General features: G+C 40.0%; 1 protein-coding gene across 12 annotated transcripts in view; it reads right to left on the bottom strand.

Annotated features, from left to right (window-relative positions):
* LOC129044250 (transducin-like enhancer protein 4) overlaps positions 1 to 20,748 on the bottom strand; it is a 155,729-nt gene that overhangs the window by 18,805 nt on the left and 116,176 nt on the right. For 8 of the 12 annotated variants that reach the window (XM_054502024.1, XM_054502032.2, XM_054502033.2 and 5 more), the window contains 3 exons: positions 2,932 to 3,051; positions 1,889 to 1,942; positions 941 to 1,093 (listed from right to left, as the gene is read on the bottom strand). In XM_054502024.1, coding sequence (XP_054357999.1) covers positions 941 to 1,093; positions 1,889 to 1,942; positions 2,932 to 3,051 — 327 coding nt within the window. Of the gene's footprint in view, positions 1 to 620; positions 717 to 940; positions 1,094 to 1,888; positions 1,943 to 2,931; positions 3,052 to 20,748 lie in introns of all 12 variants that reach the window. The other 4 variants (XM_054502041.2, XM_054502038.2, XM_054502040.2 and 1 more) reach the window with 2 other exon arrangements.

Genomic DNA, 20,748 nt, shown 5'->3' with positions numbered 1-20,748 from the left:
TCCTAACTGTGGCCACTTGCTGGTGACTTTGGTAAAGACTGGGGTAACTGTGGGCTCCTGGCAGATTGTTCATGTCACAAGAGGCTTCCTGGTGAACAGGTCACATTAGAAAACAGATCCAAGTTTGAATTGTCATAGAGACTAAGCAGAGAGCAGGTGCCATTAAAAGAAGGCCAGAAGGCCAAGAGAAAATAAAATTAAAAAAAAAAAAAACACCAACAATCTAGCCCGTCGCACTTATCCCCCCTAATTTGCAGACCAACTGAGGAATTTCCTTTCCTTTAGCTGTGAATTCCAGACGTTATTAGAAAATTGAATTTGTCTTTTTATTCTTTTTTAAAATGCTATGTTACAAGGAAATAACTGGTGAGGAAAAAAGACACACCACACAAAGTTGCAATTAAGTACACAGCCACAGAAGAATAGGGTGCAGGGAGATTATCCTGATGGGTGAGCAGTTCATTTTTGCATTTGTGATTTGTGATGTGAGTCAAGGTAGACTTTTGTAAATGACAGATTACTTTTTAGATAGGAAGGGAAAATTATTGCAGTCATATGTAGCTTGGTAATTCAAACAAAGCTAGCAACAAAATCACATTCAAGCCCCAAACTAAATTTACCATAAACCACAGGCGACAAAACCATCTCTGTAACCCCAATGTGCATTTTTCATCTTCACTAAGACGTGTTTCACTCAATTTCCCCATATCCCTCTTCTATCCTTGCAAAAAGAATCACAAAATAAACACTCATCACCAACAAGTTAGTAAACTTATTCTGCTCCACATACTTTTGCCAATTAAACTTAAATACCGAACATATATATACATTTGGAAATAAAAGTCCTATAAAAAATGTGAGAAATATAAAGATAAAACATCAAATTCAAATATCAAATTGGCAGAGGCCACACTCAGAGAGATGGTAAGGAGCTGCTTACAAGGCTAAGTTCTTTGGATTTGGAGGAGGGAGTACTGCTGGAAGATGCAATAGAGGCTGGACTAATCGGGGCATCTTTCTTGAGCAGGCGTGTCTTGTCCAGGCCATTCTCTCTGGGGGAATGTGCTGGGCTCCCTCGAGGAGAAGAGGGATCCTACAAAGGAACATCATGGATAGTAATGCAAACACAGCACATTTATAATGCTGGGGTTGTTGGGTGTGGACATTTCTAGCCAAAAGCATTTAATGCATGCTTAGAAGCACAAATGTGCTAGAACAGATAACAATACTCACTGAAACTACTAACGAAAATATTCAGTATTGAGGGCCCCAAAATTATAGTATTTATAGTACTTATTTAAAACCCAAAGAAAAATCAAAACCCCACCCATCTGCAAATTGCATGTCAATGAGACCTGCAGGCTGACCACAGAGATCTGGTGTGCCTTCACTGCAGTAGAGAATGACACTACTCTTAATAGAATAAGAACAACGAAAAAAAAAAAAGATGATAAAATCAGTAGTATATAATTTTTATGTAAATAAAAAGTGGGTCCCTTTAGAAATCAAGAATATGTTTTGGGCCGGGTGCAGTGGCTCACACCTGTAATCCTAGCCCAGGAGTTTGAGCCCAGCCTAGGTAACATAATGAGACCCCATCTCCACAAAAAATTTAAATATGAGCCAAGCGTGGTGGCACGTGCCTGTAGTTCCAGCTACTTGGGAGGCTGAACAGGGAGAATCACTTTAGCGTAGGAGTTCAAGGCTGCAGTGAACTGTGGTCACAATACTGTACTCTAGCCAGGGCAAGAGAACAAGACCCTGCCTCAAAAAACAACAACAATAACAAAACGACAAACCTCAAGATATTTTGGATACTAATTGTTTGGGCAACTAGTCTTTGATATGGCTGGGCAAGAGCAAAAAATTAAAGTAGCCACAAACATACCTCATTGGAAACGTCAACCACCAAGTTGTCATCACTTTTCTCACCATCGCTGTCCTGCATTGACAAGTGAGAAGCATTATCTTCTCCCCTCACAAAACATACCACATTTACCCTAAGTAAGTCCAGACTAATTCCTCATATGTTATAAAGATGAGCTGTACCAAACAGTGTTAAATACTTGACAATGTCCTATTTTCTTTAATCCTCATGATGATGCTATGGAGGTGGGTAATATATTTTTCAGATTATGAGACTGATGCACTGCCCACTGCACCAAGAGGGTGACCTGACCACATTTTTCAGTTTACAAAATTGAAGCTGATGGTTGGCTTATTACTCTAGAGTCTAGAGGCTGCAAACTGACAGGCCCAGGCTAAATCCGGCCAACAGACAGGCGTGGTCTGGTTTGTCGGTATTTTAAAAAACTGCATATTGGGAGGTAAAAATCCAGATTTCCAGCTTTTCATGAGGCCTGTAGCCCTGTAGGACACCAGCAGGGAAGCAGAGCAGGGGCCGCCTGCCTCCACACTGCTCCATCCAGCTTGCTCCCCCATCTCACTCCTGTGACCTGCCCAGCCACTAGAGGAAAATGAGCTTCATTCCAGGCTAGGGATGATCTTGGATGTCTCTCCATGTTTTATTCCACAACATTTGGTATATCCTTCAGCACATGAATCCATCTAGGCATTTAAACACATTTTTTATGATTTTATATTTTTTTCCTTAACAATTCCAGCTAACCACAGAAAATCCAACCACTCTGAAATAAATGGGGAAGCAAATACACCTATAGAAACAATAATATGGATCATCCAGGTCTTCTGTTAGCTGCCCAATGAATCATTCTATCCTCACATGCACCTGTACACACACAGGACTTCAGCTAGCCAATGGCTACAGAGCTATAAATACAATAAATGTTTTTTGTCTCCTAAAGGATGTTATCCTGTGTTCCTGTGTTGGCTGGTAATAGTCAAAGGGTAAAATGGCTGCAGATAAAAAGGCAAGCTGGCCTCCCCTAAAGCAAAGGTGAATGAACTTACATAACGAGCTGCAATTTCCTTTTCTTCAGTTTTCTGTTTTTTGCTCTCCGAGGAGTAGTCTGTGGAGTTTCTGTGCTTCTCAGCACCTCGGAAACTGGCTGATGGGGATACCGAAGAGCTCTGGAATTAGAAGGAGAAGAAGCATGGTTGAGAAATTATCATCTATTTAGCCAAGTGATTTTTAAGTCACTTGAGACTTTCTTTTCTTTTTGTTCTTTAGTACATACTTGCAAAGCTGTTAAGAGGAGACAGGAGAGAGCGGAGGAGACAAAAGGAAGAAAACAGGGATATAAAGGGAAAGACAAGTAGCAAAAGACAAGGGGGAAAGATAATAGGAAAGAAAGACAAAGCGAGAAGAGGCAGAGATGGGACAGGAATTACTGTAAACTCAAAACAGAATGGGTTTGGTTTTACGGATATATTGTACTGTTGAAATGCCTTTAGAAAGTTGGAAAAGGGGCTGGGCATGGTGATTCACACCTGTAATCCCAGTACTTTGGAAGGCCAAGGCGGCGGGCAGATCACAAGCTTAGGAGGTCAAGACCATCCTGGCCAACATGGTGAAACCCCATCTCCACTAAAAAGACAAAACAAATTAGCTGGGCATGGTGGCATGCCTACAGTCCCAGCTACTCAGGAGGCTGAGGCAGGAGAATTGCTTGAACCCGGGAGGCAGATGCTGCAGTGAGCCAAGATGGCACCACTGCACTCCAGCCTGGGCGACACTGAGACTCTGTCTCAAAAAAAAGAAAGAAAGTTGGGAAAGGAAGCATATATGAGAAAAAAGGGAAGGAGAAAAAGCCAGGTGTTTTTTTTTTTTTTTTTAAAGTTTGCTGGCTAATGCGAAGCCAGCATTTCAAGCTTCTACAGAGAAACTATAAAGTAGAGCTTTTAAGAGATAATTAGTAAGTCAATAAAAAAAAAGGGGGGAGAAGTAATTTTGGGGGATTTGAGCAACCAAAGATGGCAGTCATGTGACATATAGGTCATATTTATGAAGTTTTGCTCAGCGCCATATATTAGGGCCTGGAAGATACAGAGTGGCAGGAAAAACACCACCTGCAAAAATGCATATTATTCCTTTCTCACTCCTATAGTTTTCATGAACCCACACCTTTCAATGTCTGGAAACCTAGGAATGCCGCTGGGGCCAGTGAATGGAGAAAGATGCTCCATGCCTCTTGGGACCACACTTAGGCTCAGCCTGTATGCTTCACCTCTGCTTTCAAGGAGCTCTCAACTGGAGAAGTCTCCTATACACACAAGAGACGTGGGTGACAAGACCTGAAGCAGAGAATGACTCTATCTGCCATGAAGGTCAGGTGGTTATTGGGAACATTTAGATAATATGAGAGCTTAAAATCACGGATGAAGAAGTGAAAAAAGTGCCAATGAAAACTGGAACAATCTTAACAATTGCCTAGTGACTATGCTTCAGACGGACCAAAGAAAAGATCTAAATGCAGGCGAGGTGGGAGAGCAGGAGCTGGGCTGAGGGTTGCGCTATGCTGCTGAGTGGTGAATAGCAAAAACCTGAGTAACACAGTCCCTTGGCAGGGAACCAGGGCAGGGCTACCAATTGTGAATGACCCTAACCCAGGGTAAGAAAGGGCTGATCTTGGAGAGTAGTAGAAAGAATATCTGAAAATCTCTATGGAAAAAAAGTTATAGGAAGAACAATCACCACTGGAACATCTCTGTCTGGCATGCAAATCAATTCAGAAAACTGGTCAGGAAAGCTCTTCCTCATTTATAAATTTATTTCATGTAAGACTAACTCTTTGAACGGTTTTTTTTTTTTTTGCTTTATCTTTGTTGGTAATAACTGATGTTTATAAAAACATACAACATTTACGAGGGCCTTTTAATTAACTATGAGAGAAAGTGTGTTACCCAGAACTTTTGGGTCTATGTTCCATTTTATTTCCACTGAGCCATAATGTCACAATCTCTTTTGTGGCATTTCTGAACTTTCAAAGCACATTGTTAGAAGATTGACAGTCTTTCTTCATACCTGTGGTGATGGCAACTCTTTATTACAAGCTCCAAAGGTGTGCAGGTGGGAGTTTGGTGGGGGAGAGAAATGGGACCAGTGAGTGGGGTGCCCACTGGGAGGGGCTGGGGACCTCTAAATCCTTCCCTGCTGTGCCAGCCCCTCTTGAGGTTTTATATGAATACTCTATCCCTATCAAATATTCAGCCTTAAATTTAGTGGCAGAAAAGACTGCAGGCATTATTCAGTAAGGCTGAAGATTGACGCAAAACATTACGGGCCAAACGATTTTTTAAAGTGGACTACTTCTTGACTTTTGTGTATCTCTGCTGAGTTCCAAACCTCATTCCCAAGCCATGAGACTTGGGTCAACACTTCTGCTTTGCTTTCACACAAACCCAATGCACTCAGTAGGTTTTCATGCCCACTGAAACCATGCATGCAATCATCATCTGTGGGTTACTATCTACCATACTTCACGCCTCAATCCCGTTTCTAGTTTTCCCCTCTCCAGTCTATACACCTCACTTCTGGAATTCATACTTCCCAAAGAGAGGTTCAGCCTGTTTTAACTCCTCTTTTAAAAGGACAGTTTCCTACTGTTCACAGGGGGAAAAAAATTCCAAATTTCTGAGTATGGCTGTTTTCCAAAGTCCTCACTCCACACCCCAATCCAGAGTCCTGGCCTTGTATCCTACATCAGCACTATGAGCCAGTGTTCCCCTGGGCTCTGTGTATTTTCGTTGCATCTGTAGCCTTTTTTCCTGGCTTATAGCAATGCCTATTTTCTCAAGATCTATCTTTTGAAATCCCCCACTATCCTTAAGAATCAGCTCTAATGTCACCTTTCAAAGCTTCCTCAGATGCTGTCAGGCGGAATTAATCATTCATTCCTCTTTGTTCCCTTAACATTTTGTTCCTACAATGAGTGAAGCACTCACAATAAATTTATTGCTGTGTTTACAAGGCCACTTCCCACTTCAGGCTGTGGGCTCCCTGAGGGTGGGGGCACCTAGCATCATGAGCAGAAGGGAACTGCCCAGAAATATTTCTCAACACAAATGGCTGAACATCCCCTCTGCACGCCTCAATCTCACTCCAAATCTCTTATGATACATTCCTTTTCTGAGCATCACTAGGATGAACAATTCCATGGGAGACCATTCACTAGAGTAAGATTTGTGTGGTGGTACCCTTGGAATCGGTAATATGGCAAGTCAGCCCCTTCCTCACCTTTGCTCCTTTACCTACCTTTAGATGCAAATCTGGCTAATCTGACATTTTACAAAAAGAAGAAAAATGGAGTATATATATCTTTTATTAACAATTCTGATTCTGCTATATTCTATTGAAAGTTATTTCCACATTGTTTAAGAGGAAAAATTTCTAAACAAAACAATTTCTTAAAAATACTAAAAGGTAATGCCTATTTAGATTTAGATTTTATGTTCATTTATTGGCTCATATGTACAACCAAATACTTCATATTTTTCTTAAGCTAGCTGTTTCCGGTTTTGCAGGCAGCGTTGTATTTTTGAATTTGACTGTAGAACAGAGTTACATGTTGGAGTTTCCTGGTAGAATGATAAAGCAGTTAATTATCACTAGCATTTAAAGGTTAAGCTGCACAATGGGCACTGGGGCAATCAGCAATGTTCTAATAACGTAATTACTCTGGAATCAAATTGGACTTGGCACAGACTCTCATCATGAATCTTGTAAGTCCACCATTCTGCCACAGGAATGCCACTTGGATCTTTGCTAGGCATGTGAATAAGAGGAATTAAATAAATACCAATAAAGTCATGCTTTTACTAGAAAAGCTTTTTATTTTATTATTTTTTATTTCTCTATTATTATTTTAAAAGCTCAATTTAGATATTTCTCAAGTTTACTACATAAGAAACTTACTGAAGCTGCATTGTGACCCTATAAATCTACACATTTAGAAGGATTAAACACAAGTCTTTCTCACTACAGTTTGAGTGTGTGTGTGTGTATGTGTTTGTGTATCTCAGCAAATCTGTTATGATTGGAGAGTCACAGTCACAAGCAATGGCTGATCCAGAGAAAGCAAAATACCCTGAATGTGAATATTTAGTAAAGCTCTGGATTTTAAAAGTAAACACTTATGCTGGGATATTTAAAAAGAACAGGGTAGATCTCTTTAAGAAAAAGAGCAGGAAAACAAAGAGAAACCAAGAAAAAAATACTAAAGGATTAAAAGACTTATTACATGGAAACCCCAATTGCTTTGGTAGCAAAAGGTAAGCTTTAAAAAGCTATAATCAGGTTCTAATTTCACTATGAGAAGATTCTAGTTCCTAGTTTAAAGACCACCCCAGACTTTACTAAGGCTGTTGACCAAGTCAGATGGAAAACTGACACCTCCAGCAACTTGAAAGGGATGGCCCCACCCCTCCACCTTTACTCCTCCTGCCACCTCAAGATCAAAGATGACAATGTATGAGAAAGACTTCTATAAAATAACTCCCCCCTCCAAAAGAAGATGCTGTTGTTATAATTAGCTAATTTTAATAACAGGGAGCACAGATTTTAATAGCAGGCAAGAGCATCTCTCTGGAGTCAGACTGCCTGGTGTGAGTCTAGAGTCTTCACTTAATAGCTGTGTAGCCGTAAGGGATGTTGCTTAGTCTCAGCCTCTCTTTAGTCTGGATTAACAACACACCGTTCTCAGCCCCACAGGGCTGCTCTAAGGACCAAGAAAAATAATCCACATAAAGTACAATGTGCAGTCCCAGGCACATAGCCTAGCCCCTCAACAGTGCAACTTAGTCCTCACTGTATAATGGACTCCAGTTGATTCTACTCACTTTAGAGATTGGGATGGTGACCTAGTGTGGATCTTCTATTTTAAACCTTATGTTAGGTCTTTTCTAGACATTTGTGTAGGACTTCCCCCAGCATAGATATTCTGATGCCCCATAATTATAGGGTTTTCATATGCTACCTATTCACCAAAACTTTTCTCCTTTCAACAATCACGATAAGGTTTTGGTTCAATACTGCACAGAGGCAAGACTGAAAATACCATCTCCACAATGGACTTTCTAATTTGATTTCAAATGCACACCATGCCAATTTTGCTTTCCATTCACATAGGTGCAGTGCTTAGACTTCCCTGCCCATAGAAGATAACGACCAGAAAGAACATGCTAAAGGTCGCATGGAAACCATGATCAAGCAGCCTAGAACTCATTCGTTATGGCTTGTTTGCTCATCAGCTATGGCCTTCAAAACTCCTATCCACATGTTACAAAAGGGTAAATCAGTTTTCAAACAGATAAATGGGATAATGAGGAGTCACAAGGCACCATTAAAATCTGTCAAGGGTAATTGCAAGTCCTGGTTTGCCCTTTCTATGCCTGTTGTCCAGACTTCCCTTCACTCTCAAAAACGGCCAAGTTTAGACGATAAATTATAGTTACTCTAACTATAGTTCAGTCACTATAGGAATTCTCAAACATTAATCAGAGTCAGGGACGATTCAAATTGAGTTTGTTTTTGGTGATGGGGACGGGGGTGGGGGCACAGAGACAGAAAGCTGAAGGCCCCTGTAGATCCTTTACTGATGCCATAACCAAAGTCCTCAATCGTATTTTCCTCTGCAACCCCTTAGAAAAGCAAAAGACCCATGTCAAAAATAAAAATGAACACTGGTGACTCTATAGTCATGAATCATCTAAAGAGTTGATCATGTTCACCAGACCACAAAGCACTGTATTTGTTTTTTTGGAACTACGTTGAGTAAGTTTGGAAAGTAATATCCTGAATAAACCTACGTACATCAAACTACCATTGTACCATAACCCAGCTAGTTCTGCTTGGATTTTATTGTACAGAATTACACAAAATGTTTATTTTCCCATTCATTGAGCTCTTTATAACTGATAAAACATTTTAACATATTATTATCTCATTTACAGGGAAACCACCAGGATATATATATAGAGGAAATAATCCTCAATTGGAAAAAAGTAAATATGAAACCTTTAAAATGAAAATTATTTGGTCAAAATGCACAAGTCTCACATACTAACACATAACACATGTAAATTTATGTAAATGAACTTAAAATTTATAGCATGCTGGTGGTAAAAAACTTGAATATAGTAGAGCTCTGACTGAGCCAGTCACTGGTGTCAGTTTACTGCTCATCACAGTAAGAGGTTTTTTTTTTTTTTAATAACCTGCTTGATTAAGGAAGTCATTAAAAGCACAATCTGTATAAAACTCTCACAGAACTTGCTTTTTTCAAATTAACATAAATCAAAACTCACCTTCAAAAATGACTGGGACTTTCTAAAGACCTGCCCTTGTTAAAAGAAGATTTAATATAATCTCCATATAAAGTAATGAGTCTATTCTTAACAAATGTTTCACCTTCTATAACATTTCATGAACAAAATATTCTTTAAAATTTTCTATTGTTTTTGTCTCTGCTTCTCTCCTGGTAAGAGAAACCTGGATCAAGGTAAATTTCTTTTGCAGGTAATCAAAATATTATCAAGCCAGAGGAACCAACAGTCAGAAGAATAACTGAGAAGAGAGGCAGTGTCTACAATGGTTATACTATAGGTATAAAAGTCAGACAGCCTTGGGTTCAAGACCAGGCTGTAACACTTGCTATGTGACCTTGGGAAAATTAATGAACCTCTTTAAGCTTCCATTTCTCCAGTAGGTAAGATGAGGGTGTTAGCAGCACTTCCTTGTAAGTTGCCATAAGGATAAAGAAGAATTCAACCTAGCATCTAGTACTAGTAAGCCCACATAGACAGCTATTCCCTTTCCGCAAATGTGGAAACAACTGCATATTTTTTGTCTGCTTATGGACTCATTCAACAAGTATTCAACCCATTAAGTACAGAAACACATGAAATGTCTTGAATAAAATATTAATACACACCTTGAAGAATGAAATATACACCTTGTTTTTCAGAAGGGCTCCTTGAGTCAAAATACTTAGGATACAAAAGTATCACATATTTTTTTCTTTATGTGTAGTAGAAAATACAGCACTTCAATATTCATTCATTCATGTTCTGTTTTCATGGCCTCAGCATTATGTATTGCTTGGTCAGTATAAAACGCTCTAATAATTTATAAGGTATCAATAAAATTGATTTTAAATTAGAACATTATCTTAATGTCCTCTCGGGGGTTTCTTCACTGTTGCTTCCTCTTCCTGGAATAAAGCTGTTGGCTCCACCCCAGAAATTTCATTAAACACAGTTACTTTAGCTGACAAACTGAGCTGCTGGGACATGATGCTTTGATGCCGAAGACACAGGGTTGATTCTGATGTAGGGAGCTTAGTTACCCTCTCTTGAAACCCAGTCTGCATGTGGTGCAAGTGTTGGGCCACACAAGGAAGAAAGTAGATGAATGAGTTGAAACAAGTATAACCCCTCACCACTGATGGAGAGAAGAATCCAAGTACAAGCTGAATTAATCAAGTAATCCCTCTCCTGATCATTAGAGATGGCATGGTATTAACAGTCTATCAGAAATTGTGATAAAAATTGCCAAGTGCATACAACTTTGTATTGTTGTGTTCATCGTTTAAACTACCTATCACCACAAAGTCATTTCACACTTTTCAATCCAATGGACCTCCTCAAAGTTTGCAAAGTCTAACATTTCTGTGTCCATTTGTTCTCTAGCAAGAATTCTCTGCTCTCCTTAATACGAATTCTATAAATCTTGTATGCCAACTCTGTAAATTACAGTCACATGCACTGGCCACTTTCTTCTGGAATTATTTTTTTCAGTATATGACCTGTAAAACATATCCTAAACCACTCATTCACCTACTGCTTTATAACCAATGTTACTAAGTCTCACTGGCAAATCTCATGTGGTACATGAGTTTGACTGCACTAAAAACAAAAGTGGAGAGGGGTTGGCAAAAATCTCTTTCCTGGATGTTCACGGAAGGTGCACTGGCTTTATACCTATTCCTGTACTGTGCTCTGTTTTTGAATGAAAATATCAACACAATCATAACAGCTGCTTTGACAAAGCTGAAGTAGGGTAGCAGCTCAGAGAAATAAGTTACTAAGCTTTAGGACTTGGCAAGCTGTATCTTAATGGACCAGAATCTTCATTTTAGTAACTATTAACATTTATTAGAAAAGAAAGTCTTTTCATGTTGCTATTTTTTTTCCAGTAAACTGCTTTAATCTATTTGAAAGGCTAAAGTTTTTTTCCAAAGAGTGTTAACTCCACAGATTCTCATATATATTCTTATGTATTCTGTATGCAAATATACTCTATACAATGTCTGAGGGTAATACAACAGGAACAAAGAAAGAAATGACAATATATCAATTTAAAGGAAGGCTGCCTAATAAGTTTTAAGGTCGCTAATCAGGAACTCCTGGTCTTCTTCATATTACCACAAAATGGCTAAACAGTTTTCAATTATCGCTTAACTGATTGGTCTTAAGGGCCTTCATTAAAATATTAAAGTTATTCTTTAGAATGGCGCTGACAGAAATATAATGCGAACCACTTACGTATTTTACACTTTTCGGATAGTCAGATTTTTTAAAATGTATAACAGTAAAATTAATTTTGGTCATCTATTTAATCCAATACTTCAAAAAATACCATGTCAATACACATATTAATATGAAAATTATGTGACATTTTACATTTTTTTTTAGTACTAACTGTTCAAAATCTGATGTGCATTTTATACTGACAACAGTACACTTCAATTTGGACTGGCCACATTGCTGCTGCTGAAAAGTCACATGTGGCTTGTGGTTACCATGTCAGACAACACAGGTCTAAAAGTTCTCAGAGTCACAACAGAAATCAACACCCATTAAGACAAACATCTCAAAAAAAAAAAAAAAAAAAAAAGACAAACATCTCACACTTGATATAAGTAGCAGGTGTCATCTAGCTCCTGCCCACCTTCTCCAATCTGATCTGAAAATTTCCTTCTCAGAGCACCAGACCACCCAAACATTTTCATCCTTCAGAGCCTTTGTGCAGACTTCTGCCAAGAACTCTCTTTCCCAGCCCGAGTGGCTAGCATCTTTTCATCTTTTATGTTTCAGCTTAAATGTCACATCTTCAGAAAGGTCTTATCTGTAATGCTATCCAAGGTGCTCCCTCCGGCCGATCTCTAACACACTCCCTTGTGTGCTTCCTTCCCAGCACTGTGGCTGTGGCTACTCTTTTGATTATTTATCTCATCTACTTGACTAGAAGTTCCATGAAGGCAAGGACCACGCCTGTTTGGATCACCACGAAAATCCAGTACTTTGGTGTTTTAATTGACAGCTGCTGAACAAATGAATGGGCACAAAACTTGGTTCTGGCTCATGTATGCTTCATGTTACCATATTATGTTCATTATATTAAGATAGGAGATTATGCATTCCTAAAGGTCATGCACTACTGTGTCTTATTTCTTTGCATCCTCAGTGCTTAATATAATGCCTGTAATATAAGAACAGTGGTGTGTGTGTGTGTGTGTGATATGCATGTGTAGGCACACCAAAAGAGGGAGGCAGCCTTCAAAAATAGTAATTTTGAAAGTAATAGGGTGACAAGATAATTTTCAGAACTATGTTGAAAAGACAGTTAAAGCTGGTGCCTTTTCACTGCTGCTCTCCTCACCAATCAAGGATGCAGGCCCCTCCCCTAAGGTCAGTGCCCAGTCCTGGCCTCTGGGTGGGCATGCAATGAATATTCATTGTTGGATAAATGTATGAAGGCCACCTTTTTAAAAACTGTAATAGAAATTAATCTTTCCTATAAGAGGGAAAGTTTTCAACAGGGTATCCCTTTCCTTGTCTCTCATCATACACTCCTCAGCTGTCTGTGACCACAGGGAAACAAATCTTACTTAAGTCTGACCATTGAAAAGACAGGATTTAAAGGAATCCTGCCTGACAGACAAAGAGGGAAGAATGCAGGCATCAGCAGTTTTTCTGTGTTGCTCATTTAGAGAATAGTGACCCTGGGGAGCTCCTTGAAATGTTTATCCCCCAAGGAGGTATGTGGTAAAAGGAAAAACATCCTTAGTCCTCCCCCTTGCTTTTTTTTTTTCTGGTTAGTAAGTCACCACACACAGTTGATGAAAGAAAAAGCCAAATATAAGGCAGACAGATATAATACTTGTTTTTTAAGGAAGATGTTTACATTGGTTGATATTTAAGTCACAGATGACTACCTGGTGCTTTATGTAAATTTTTATTATGTAAAGCAACATAAAGCATTATTAGTATCAGTTGTGACTGATAGTAACTTCAGTATGCTGAGGAATGAAAACAAATGAGACATAGATACTTAAGAGATACAATTTCAGTTCATTCTACAGAAACAATTTTGAGCTTTCATATGACAACAAGATCTAAAGACGCAGGAGACTTTGAGAAAACATAAAAAACACGGGAAGAAAAGGTTGATTCACCAAGCACATGCCAAAATTACTCTGGTCTAACCAGACAAGAGCACTCCACTAACCAGTGCTGAAATGTTGAAAGGTAAGTCAAGTTGTGATCTAATCTCTCACCCTCCCCCAGCAAAAGATCACAGGTCAGAGAGCTAAATTATAAGGGACTGATGAAAAATATCTTAGCCCCATTCTATTTGCCATTTCAGACAATTGTGAGTCCTGGTCTATCGCTCCTGCTTCTCTGACCTTTCCCTCTCCCTCTTCCTCCTTCCATTTGCTTCTCTCTTTTCCGTTCTCCACACTCCCCACTCCGCCCTTGCCCTGCCAGCAATACCTCTGTCAATACTCTGTCTTGCTGGTGGCACTGTGGGCTAAAGAGGTTGTTGACCCTTATTCTAACATGTCCTTTTAGGTTAATTACTTTTGTATACTCGGTGTACCCAGTGACATTTAATCACTACAGCGCTACTCAGTAAACAGAAATGAATGGAGCCAACTGCAATTTGGCATCAAGCTAAATGGTGCAGTAACAGCAGCATGCTGAAAATGGACTGCAAGAAAATACTCTCACTCACCACACAGAGAAATGAGGTGAATGCCATTTGATCAATCACTATTTTATTAAAAAGAAAGAATGCTAGCTCAGTGATGTGCTTTTGCTATTTAATACTAAATATGGCTCGAAGGACATGATGCACTTTTTAATGCAAGGACAATTCATAAGTGTTTGCTGAACAAATGAAGGAAAATTAAAATAACTCAAAGCAGAGGTACAACTTTTGTGGTCGAGTTTGTCTCTCTCTTTCCATGCATGCACATGTGTGAAATGTGTGCATGCATGTCCCACCGCAGGACAGCTCTCTGCTAACACAGCCAACAGTCTGCTATCTGGTAAGTCTTATGGTTTGTAAACTTCCAGGGTATAGTAATCGAAATGCAGAAGATCCCACAACCTAATGTGTACAAGCAAGTATCCAGGAGCATGGGATTAAACAAATGTCATGTCACAGACATTTGAGCCACTGACAACATTTCTAAAACAGATACCCACTGACCTTCCTCCACTGAGAATAGAGAGTAGATTTGGAGAGGTTATTAGCAGCCTTGACAGGGCCAGCTAGATCACAGAGGTTGGGTGGAGGAGATTCTGCCTAAGGGTTTTCAATGCTAGCAGGTAGATGGAAACATGAGTCTTTATTCCTCTATCTGAAGAATAACAACGACTTCACAAGCAGAGATTCATGTTGTAATACCAGAAGAATCCTGCGACATAAGTTGAATAGCTATTCTGTGTTGGTAATGTTTTAGACATTGGAAACACAACAGTGAAAAAGGCACCAGCTTTATAGCCAGCACTGAGATTAGAGAGTAGAGTCTAAAGGGAAGGGAGGGAATACACATGCTGAGGTTTCAATCCTCAGCTCCAACGTTTATCAACTGTGTGACTCCTAGCAAGTTAACCCCTTGGGGCTTTAATTGTCATACCTGTAAAATGGAGATAAGGATATTTCGCCTACAGGATTGTCACTGCTATAGTCTGAATGTCTCTGCCCCATCAAAAGTCATATGGTGAAACCTAACCCCTGAGGTGATGGTATTTGGAGGTCGTGCCTTTAAGAAGTGACTGGGTCAGGAGGGTAGAGCCTCAGGAATAAGATTAGCACCCTTATAAAACAGGCCTAGAGAAGCTCCTCTGCCCCTTTCACCATGTAAGGATGGCGAGAAGGCATCATCTATGCATCAGGCACTCATCAAGCATCTAATAGAGGCGCCTTGTTTTTAGACTTCCCAGCCCCCAGAACTGTGAGAAATAAATTTCTATTTAAGCTACCCAGTTTATGGTAGTTTATCATAGCACCTGGAACAAACTAAGATAGTCATGACAATTAAATGAGATAACTACATGAAGTGGAGGCATACCTTCCTCCTTCCTTTCATGTTTGTTTCTGGAATCTGTCCTAAAAGGCAATGGCCAAGTCTCTGCCAGCAAACCAATCTGGGTAGCAGGAGGCCTAGAGAGCTGCTGTGAATGTCTCCTCTAAGCCTTTGAAAGAGGGTAATGGACACTTTTTCAAGCCTCAGGACTCTGGGGAAAAGACACTCCACTTCTCCACAGTCAAAATTTCAGACAGCACATTCCAAATTCTGGGTATCTTCCTGCCCACTTGGAATGGTGTTCTCTTCAGAAGTCGTGCTCTTCCACCAACTTGCAGAATTCATGTCAAATGTGCCTTCTAGGGCACCCTTGAGTTACAATGCTAAGTGAAGACTAGGTTTGCATCCTTGACTTCACTGGAATTTGACAAATAACTCTAAAGTGCTCTAAAGTGAGTGGGGCCTCAAAACTAACATGGGGGAGGGGGGCATGCAGACACATAATCCCTTATCAATAACAAAGCATGAGTCCCCACTATTTGCCAGGTATTCTGCTGCGCCCTAAGGCACTAGAAATACAATTAAGAGGGCGAATGGGGACCTTGTTTTCACAGAGCATTGGTTTTAGTTAAGGGACATTAAAAATCAAGTAAAACAAGCTGCTAATAACATTAATAAAAAATAAAATAAATGCGAATGGCAATGCGTTACAAAGAACATAAGATGCTGAGACTGAGAATAACTAGCAGCCAGGTGGTCAGGAAAGGCTTCTGCAAAAAGATGACATTCTGGCTGACACCTGAAGCAAAAGCTGGAGCCAACCCTGCTGACAGCCAGAAGACTGTTCTAGAAAGGGAATAACACATGCATAGCTCTGAAGAAGAGGAAAGCTGGCAGTGTCACTGGAGCACACAGGAGGACTGGGTGCTGACGTGGAGGGAGCAGGTGGGAGAGCACAGAGGGGTGATGCTGGGAGAAAGGGGGTCCAGAGTGTGCAGGCCCAGCACACAGTGAGGTGTGTGTTTTATTCTAAGGGCCACTGGGGGGGACTGTTGAGATGACACACATATCCTAAAAATCATTCAGAGAGGAGGCTCGAATCACAGTAAGAATTTTTAAAGCCCCTGAGAACAGAAAAGATTACACTGCCTACCTCCATCCTTTGCAATTAAAAACAACACTAAGTGTACAATATAAACCTTCTGTGTATGCTAACATTAAATAGTAGAATTCTGGTTTCAAAATTCTGAATCAGATCATCAAAGCTGAGCTTTTACCACTTTTGGTGCCCCTACTTTACTCATGCTGTTGGTATGGGCTAAAGTGGATCTGGCAGGTAACAGAGCCTTGGAGGGGAAACGGGGGGCCAGTAAGGAGCTGTTGCAGTGGTCCAGAGGGAAATGCTGGTGGTTTAGACCGGAGGGCTACTGGGGAAGGGGGAAGAAGATGAATCTGAGACGTTAGGGTATAAATGAGTGACTTGCTTCACACAAATGTGTGTTTCTATGTGAATACAAAATTAGAATGGAATCAAGTTTGTCAATATAATGATGCCATCTTCATGCATTTGCAATAAGATACAGGTTCTTAGTTTAAAAACGGCAGGAATCACCAGGCATGGTGGCTCATGCCTGTAGTCTCATTGCTTTGGGAGGCTGAGGCAGGCGGACTGCTTGAGTCCAAGAGTTCAAGACCAGACTGGGCAGCATGGCGAAACCCTGTCTCTACAGAAAATACAAAAAAAAAAAAAAAAAAAAAAAAAGCCAGGAGTGGTGGCACATTCCTATAGTCCCAACTACCTTGTGGGAGGGTTAAAGTGGGAAGATCTCGAGCCTGGGAGGCTGCAGTGAGCAGAGATGGTGCCACTGCACTCCAGCCTGAGTGAGAGTGAGATCCTGTCTAAAAATCTGAAAAAAGAAAAAAAAAAAAAAGCAGGAGTCTTAGGTACCCTAAAAGAATATTCTTATCCTTAGGGGAATCAAGGGACTGCAAGATGCGTGTGAACAGCATCCTCCAGGGTTTATCAAAGAAGGTGAAAAACAACTAGGAACTTCATAACTACTGATCTAATCAACCAGAATTAAATTTCCACAAAGTGGTACCCAGTACTTAAGACAGATGTTAAAGAATAAATTCTGATCCTTACTCAAAAAACTTAGATAAAAGTTAAGCCATATTTATGTGACCAAGAGAAAACTGAATTGTAAGAGCATAATGAAGCATTAGTAAGAAATGACACTTCAGGTGTATGAAGAGGTGAAATTTACCCACTGACACTTCCTATGGGAGGGGTAGACCTGGAACTGCTTGGGAAGAATAAGCATTACTAGGACCCAAATCTGCACTGAGGCTATTTCAACCATGTGTATGTGAGGTGTCTAGGCTTAGCCTAAGTCTGGAAAGAAAGAGGGGAAGAGTAAGGTATAGAGCAACAAGGACACCCAAAAGGAGTCTTAAAATCTGGGACGGGGTCATGGTTGGAATGAGACAAATCAGTAAGGAGTAAATAATTCAAAGGACCGGGCAGTGGTTCTAAGGTCTGGCAGGGGATCAGAATCACCTGTGGAGCTTTCAAAAAGCCCCATCTGGACCCCACCCCAGAATAATTAAATCAGACTCTCTCCAGAGAGGGTAGGCTTAAGTGAGTGGCCTGGATACAGGCAATCTTAAAAGCTCCCAGGTGATTCTAAACTTGACAACCTCTGACCTAAGGCATATTCAGATAATCAACAAGCCACTGTGATTGCTATCAATTACCACTCCTAATCAACCAGACCTGCTTACCTATCAGCACAAGTCACCTTCATCCTTTCTGAGAGCACAATTAGCTCAGCAACAAATCCCAGACTTTCTCTTCCTACAGCCAATCACGTCAGGATGAACTACATTTCAAAACCACAGTTGGGAGAGAAAAAAAACGCAATCATAACCATGTCATAAGGTGAGGCAAGATGCTCTTTACACATTTCTGAATACTGAATGCAGTGCTTCCATGCTTGACTCTACAATGCTGACAAAGTGATGTATTTTGAGTGCCATAATTAAAACAATAATCTCAATAAAGTGGGTATTATGAGATAATTGCCCATCCTCATGTATTAAGCAAACTGTGGTAAAAGCCAAGGATACTCATCGCCAAGGTCAATTACAATAATTGCTTATTTGAATTACATTATTGCTATTGTAAACCCTGCCTGATTAAGAAAAAAAAACCAAAAAAACAAAAAAAACCAATAAAAATTGATGTAACACATACCACAGGGAAATGACCTGAGAAGGAGTTCTTGTTCTACTACCGGTCATTTAAGAATTCTTATCAACTTTGCAAAGCCTCCACTTACATATGCCCTATGCCTTTAAACATACTCACACACATTTCCTTGGTTTTGCAGTCTGAATTCATCAAGGAAATATGCCTATCATAAATTAGAGAAGTGGCTTACAAGAGCAACATATGAAAACATATAGGAAAATGGAGTAGTGGGTCAAGCTAATAATAAAATTAGAGGGTAGATAAATGCATTACTCTGTGAGTTCATTCATTTTTCATCAATACATTACAGAAGAGGTCATCACTGCCTTTTGCAGAAACTGAGTCTCTCAGTTATGCTGGTTTATAGCTTGGGGGAAGATATGTTGTCCTCCACATGCCACTGTCAGCTTGTCTAGATTAACACGCAGGCAGCTCAAGTAACCAATGGTCAACCAGAAAAGCTCTGAAGATGAGATGGAAGAAAACAGAATTTTTGACCTTCCTTCAGCTAATTGGAATGTATTTGGCAATCTAAGAGTATAAAACTTCTTTTTAAGTTGTGATTAAACATCGAGGCTTTGATGTTTTATACGGTATTCTTCCCCACAATTAACTTCATTAGTGCAGTTAATTAGTGGGGAAGAATATCGTATAAACATCAAAGCCTCAGTGTTTAGTGTCACCATCAGTTCAGCTAAACAGTAATAAGGAAATAATTTCTTAAAACACATTTATGCATGCTCAGCACTTCTAAGTTTAAAGTGTATGGTAGGAACATATTAAAAAATATCCAAAGATGCTATCCATACTGCAATCCAACTGCACTGACAGCAACAAGACACCATTTAATGTAGTATAATTAAGTGCCCAAGAACGCCACATAAAGCAAAAGAATAGAGACATTTAATCAGTTATGAGGACTATTATAAATCTACCATTACTCTGAAATGAAGGAATGGCAGATAACCAAGGGAAACAGTCACAAAAACTATGTAACCTGAAGGCTAATTCTAATTAGGCATTAGATAGTGGGTTTTCAGTCTTTTGGGGTTTGAAGGGGAGAAGGCCAAGCTATAAAATAAGAACTGCAGATGGCAGGTCCTTATAAGCACTATTGGACAGCACCAAGTATACTGTGACCTTTCCTTTGGTACACAGTGTGCAGAGATGGTGAGACTATTAAAACGTGAAGATCAGCAAGGTGGGCCTTCTCAACGTGGAACAAGGGAAGGAAGTTCTCATCTTTAGGTGGGAGGGACCAGAGAAATCATCTAGCCCCTTGCTACTCAAAAAAGTGTGGTCCACTGTCCAACAGCATCTCCTGAGGGCTTGTTAGAAATGCAGAATCCCAGTCTCCCTGCCAGACCTACTGAATCGTGTGCTTTTAATGCTCATTAAAAGTTTGAGAAGCACTTGTCTACCTCAACCTCTTCACTTTGAACAGGAGGAAACTTAAATCCTAGGGGACGAAGTAACTCATGCAAGGTCACAAAGGGCTGATAGTTGAAGACAGGCCTCTGATTTTAAAGGACTGCCTCTTATAGGAGGCTCAGCAAATTACACTTGTGTATTGTGAAAAGAAACCAGCCTGTACAAAGAGCAGTAAGGCAACATCAAGAAAAGAGGGCAAGGAAGGGGCCAAGGAATGACAAGGGACTTGCTTCATTAGGGTTGACAATTCTGGATTCAAATATATTTGAAGTAGGCTGAGAACTCTTTCAAACATGTAAGAAGTAAAAACTACTTAAGTTCTATAAAAATGAAAGACGAGGAAAAAAGAATATTACAATATTTTATTTTGTTTTGTTTTCTGAAAAGATTAGAGAAGGAAAAGCTCTGAGGTCTCCACTTGAGAGATATTTTTGAAGGGAGAGACAAGGAAGAAAATTTGGCACCCATGGGGCCGCCACATATGACCACACAGGATGTAGATGCTACAACTCCAGGAAACACCAGAACATCGTAGATTCATGTGAATTGCGCTTCTGCATAACTTGTACGTGGCCATGGCAACACTAACCCAAGCCCATGAGCAAGTGAGGAGCATGGTGAGCTCGTTGCATCACCCACAGCTGGATCGAAGGGCAATTAGGATTCGGGGGAGAAGAAGAATGTAGGCTACATAAACGCAAACTGAGGCAATACTGTCATTATTGTTAATCTATAATTAATGTGTGTCTTCCCAGTGAAATGTGAGCTGCAGAAATTTATTCAGGGTTTTCACCACGGTATCCCCAGAGCCTAAGTGCAGTGTCTGTA

The sequence above is a fragment of the Pongo pygmaeus genome, chromosome 13 (genome assembly GCF_028885625.2).
Source record: "Pongo pygmaeus isolate AG05252 chromosome 13, NHGRI_mPonPyg2-v2.0_pri, whole genome shotgun sequence".
Taxonomy (NCBI): domain Eukaryota; kingdom Metazoa; phylum Chordata; class Mammalia; order Primates; family Hominidae; genus Pongo; species Pongo pygmaeus.
This window is presented reverse-complemented; position numbering and strand designations above follow the sequence as displayed.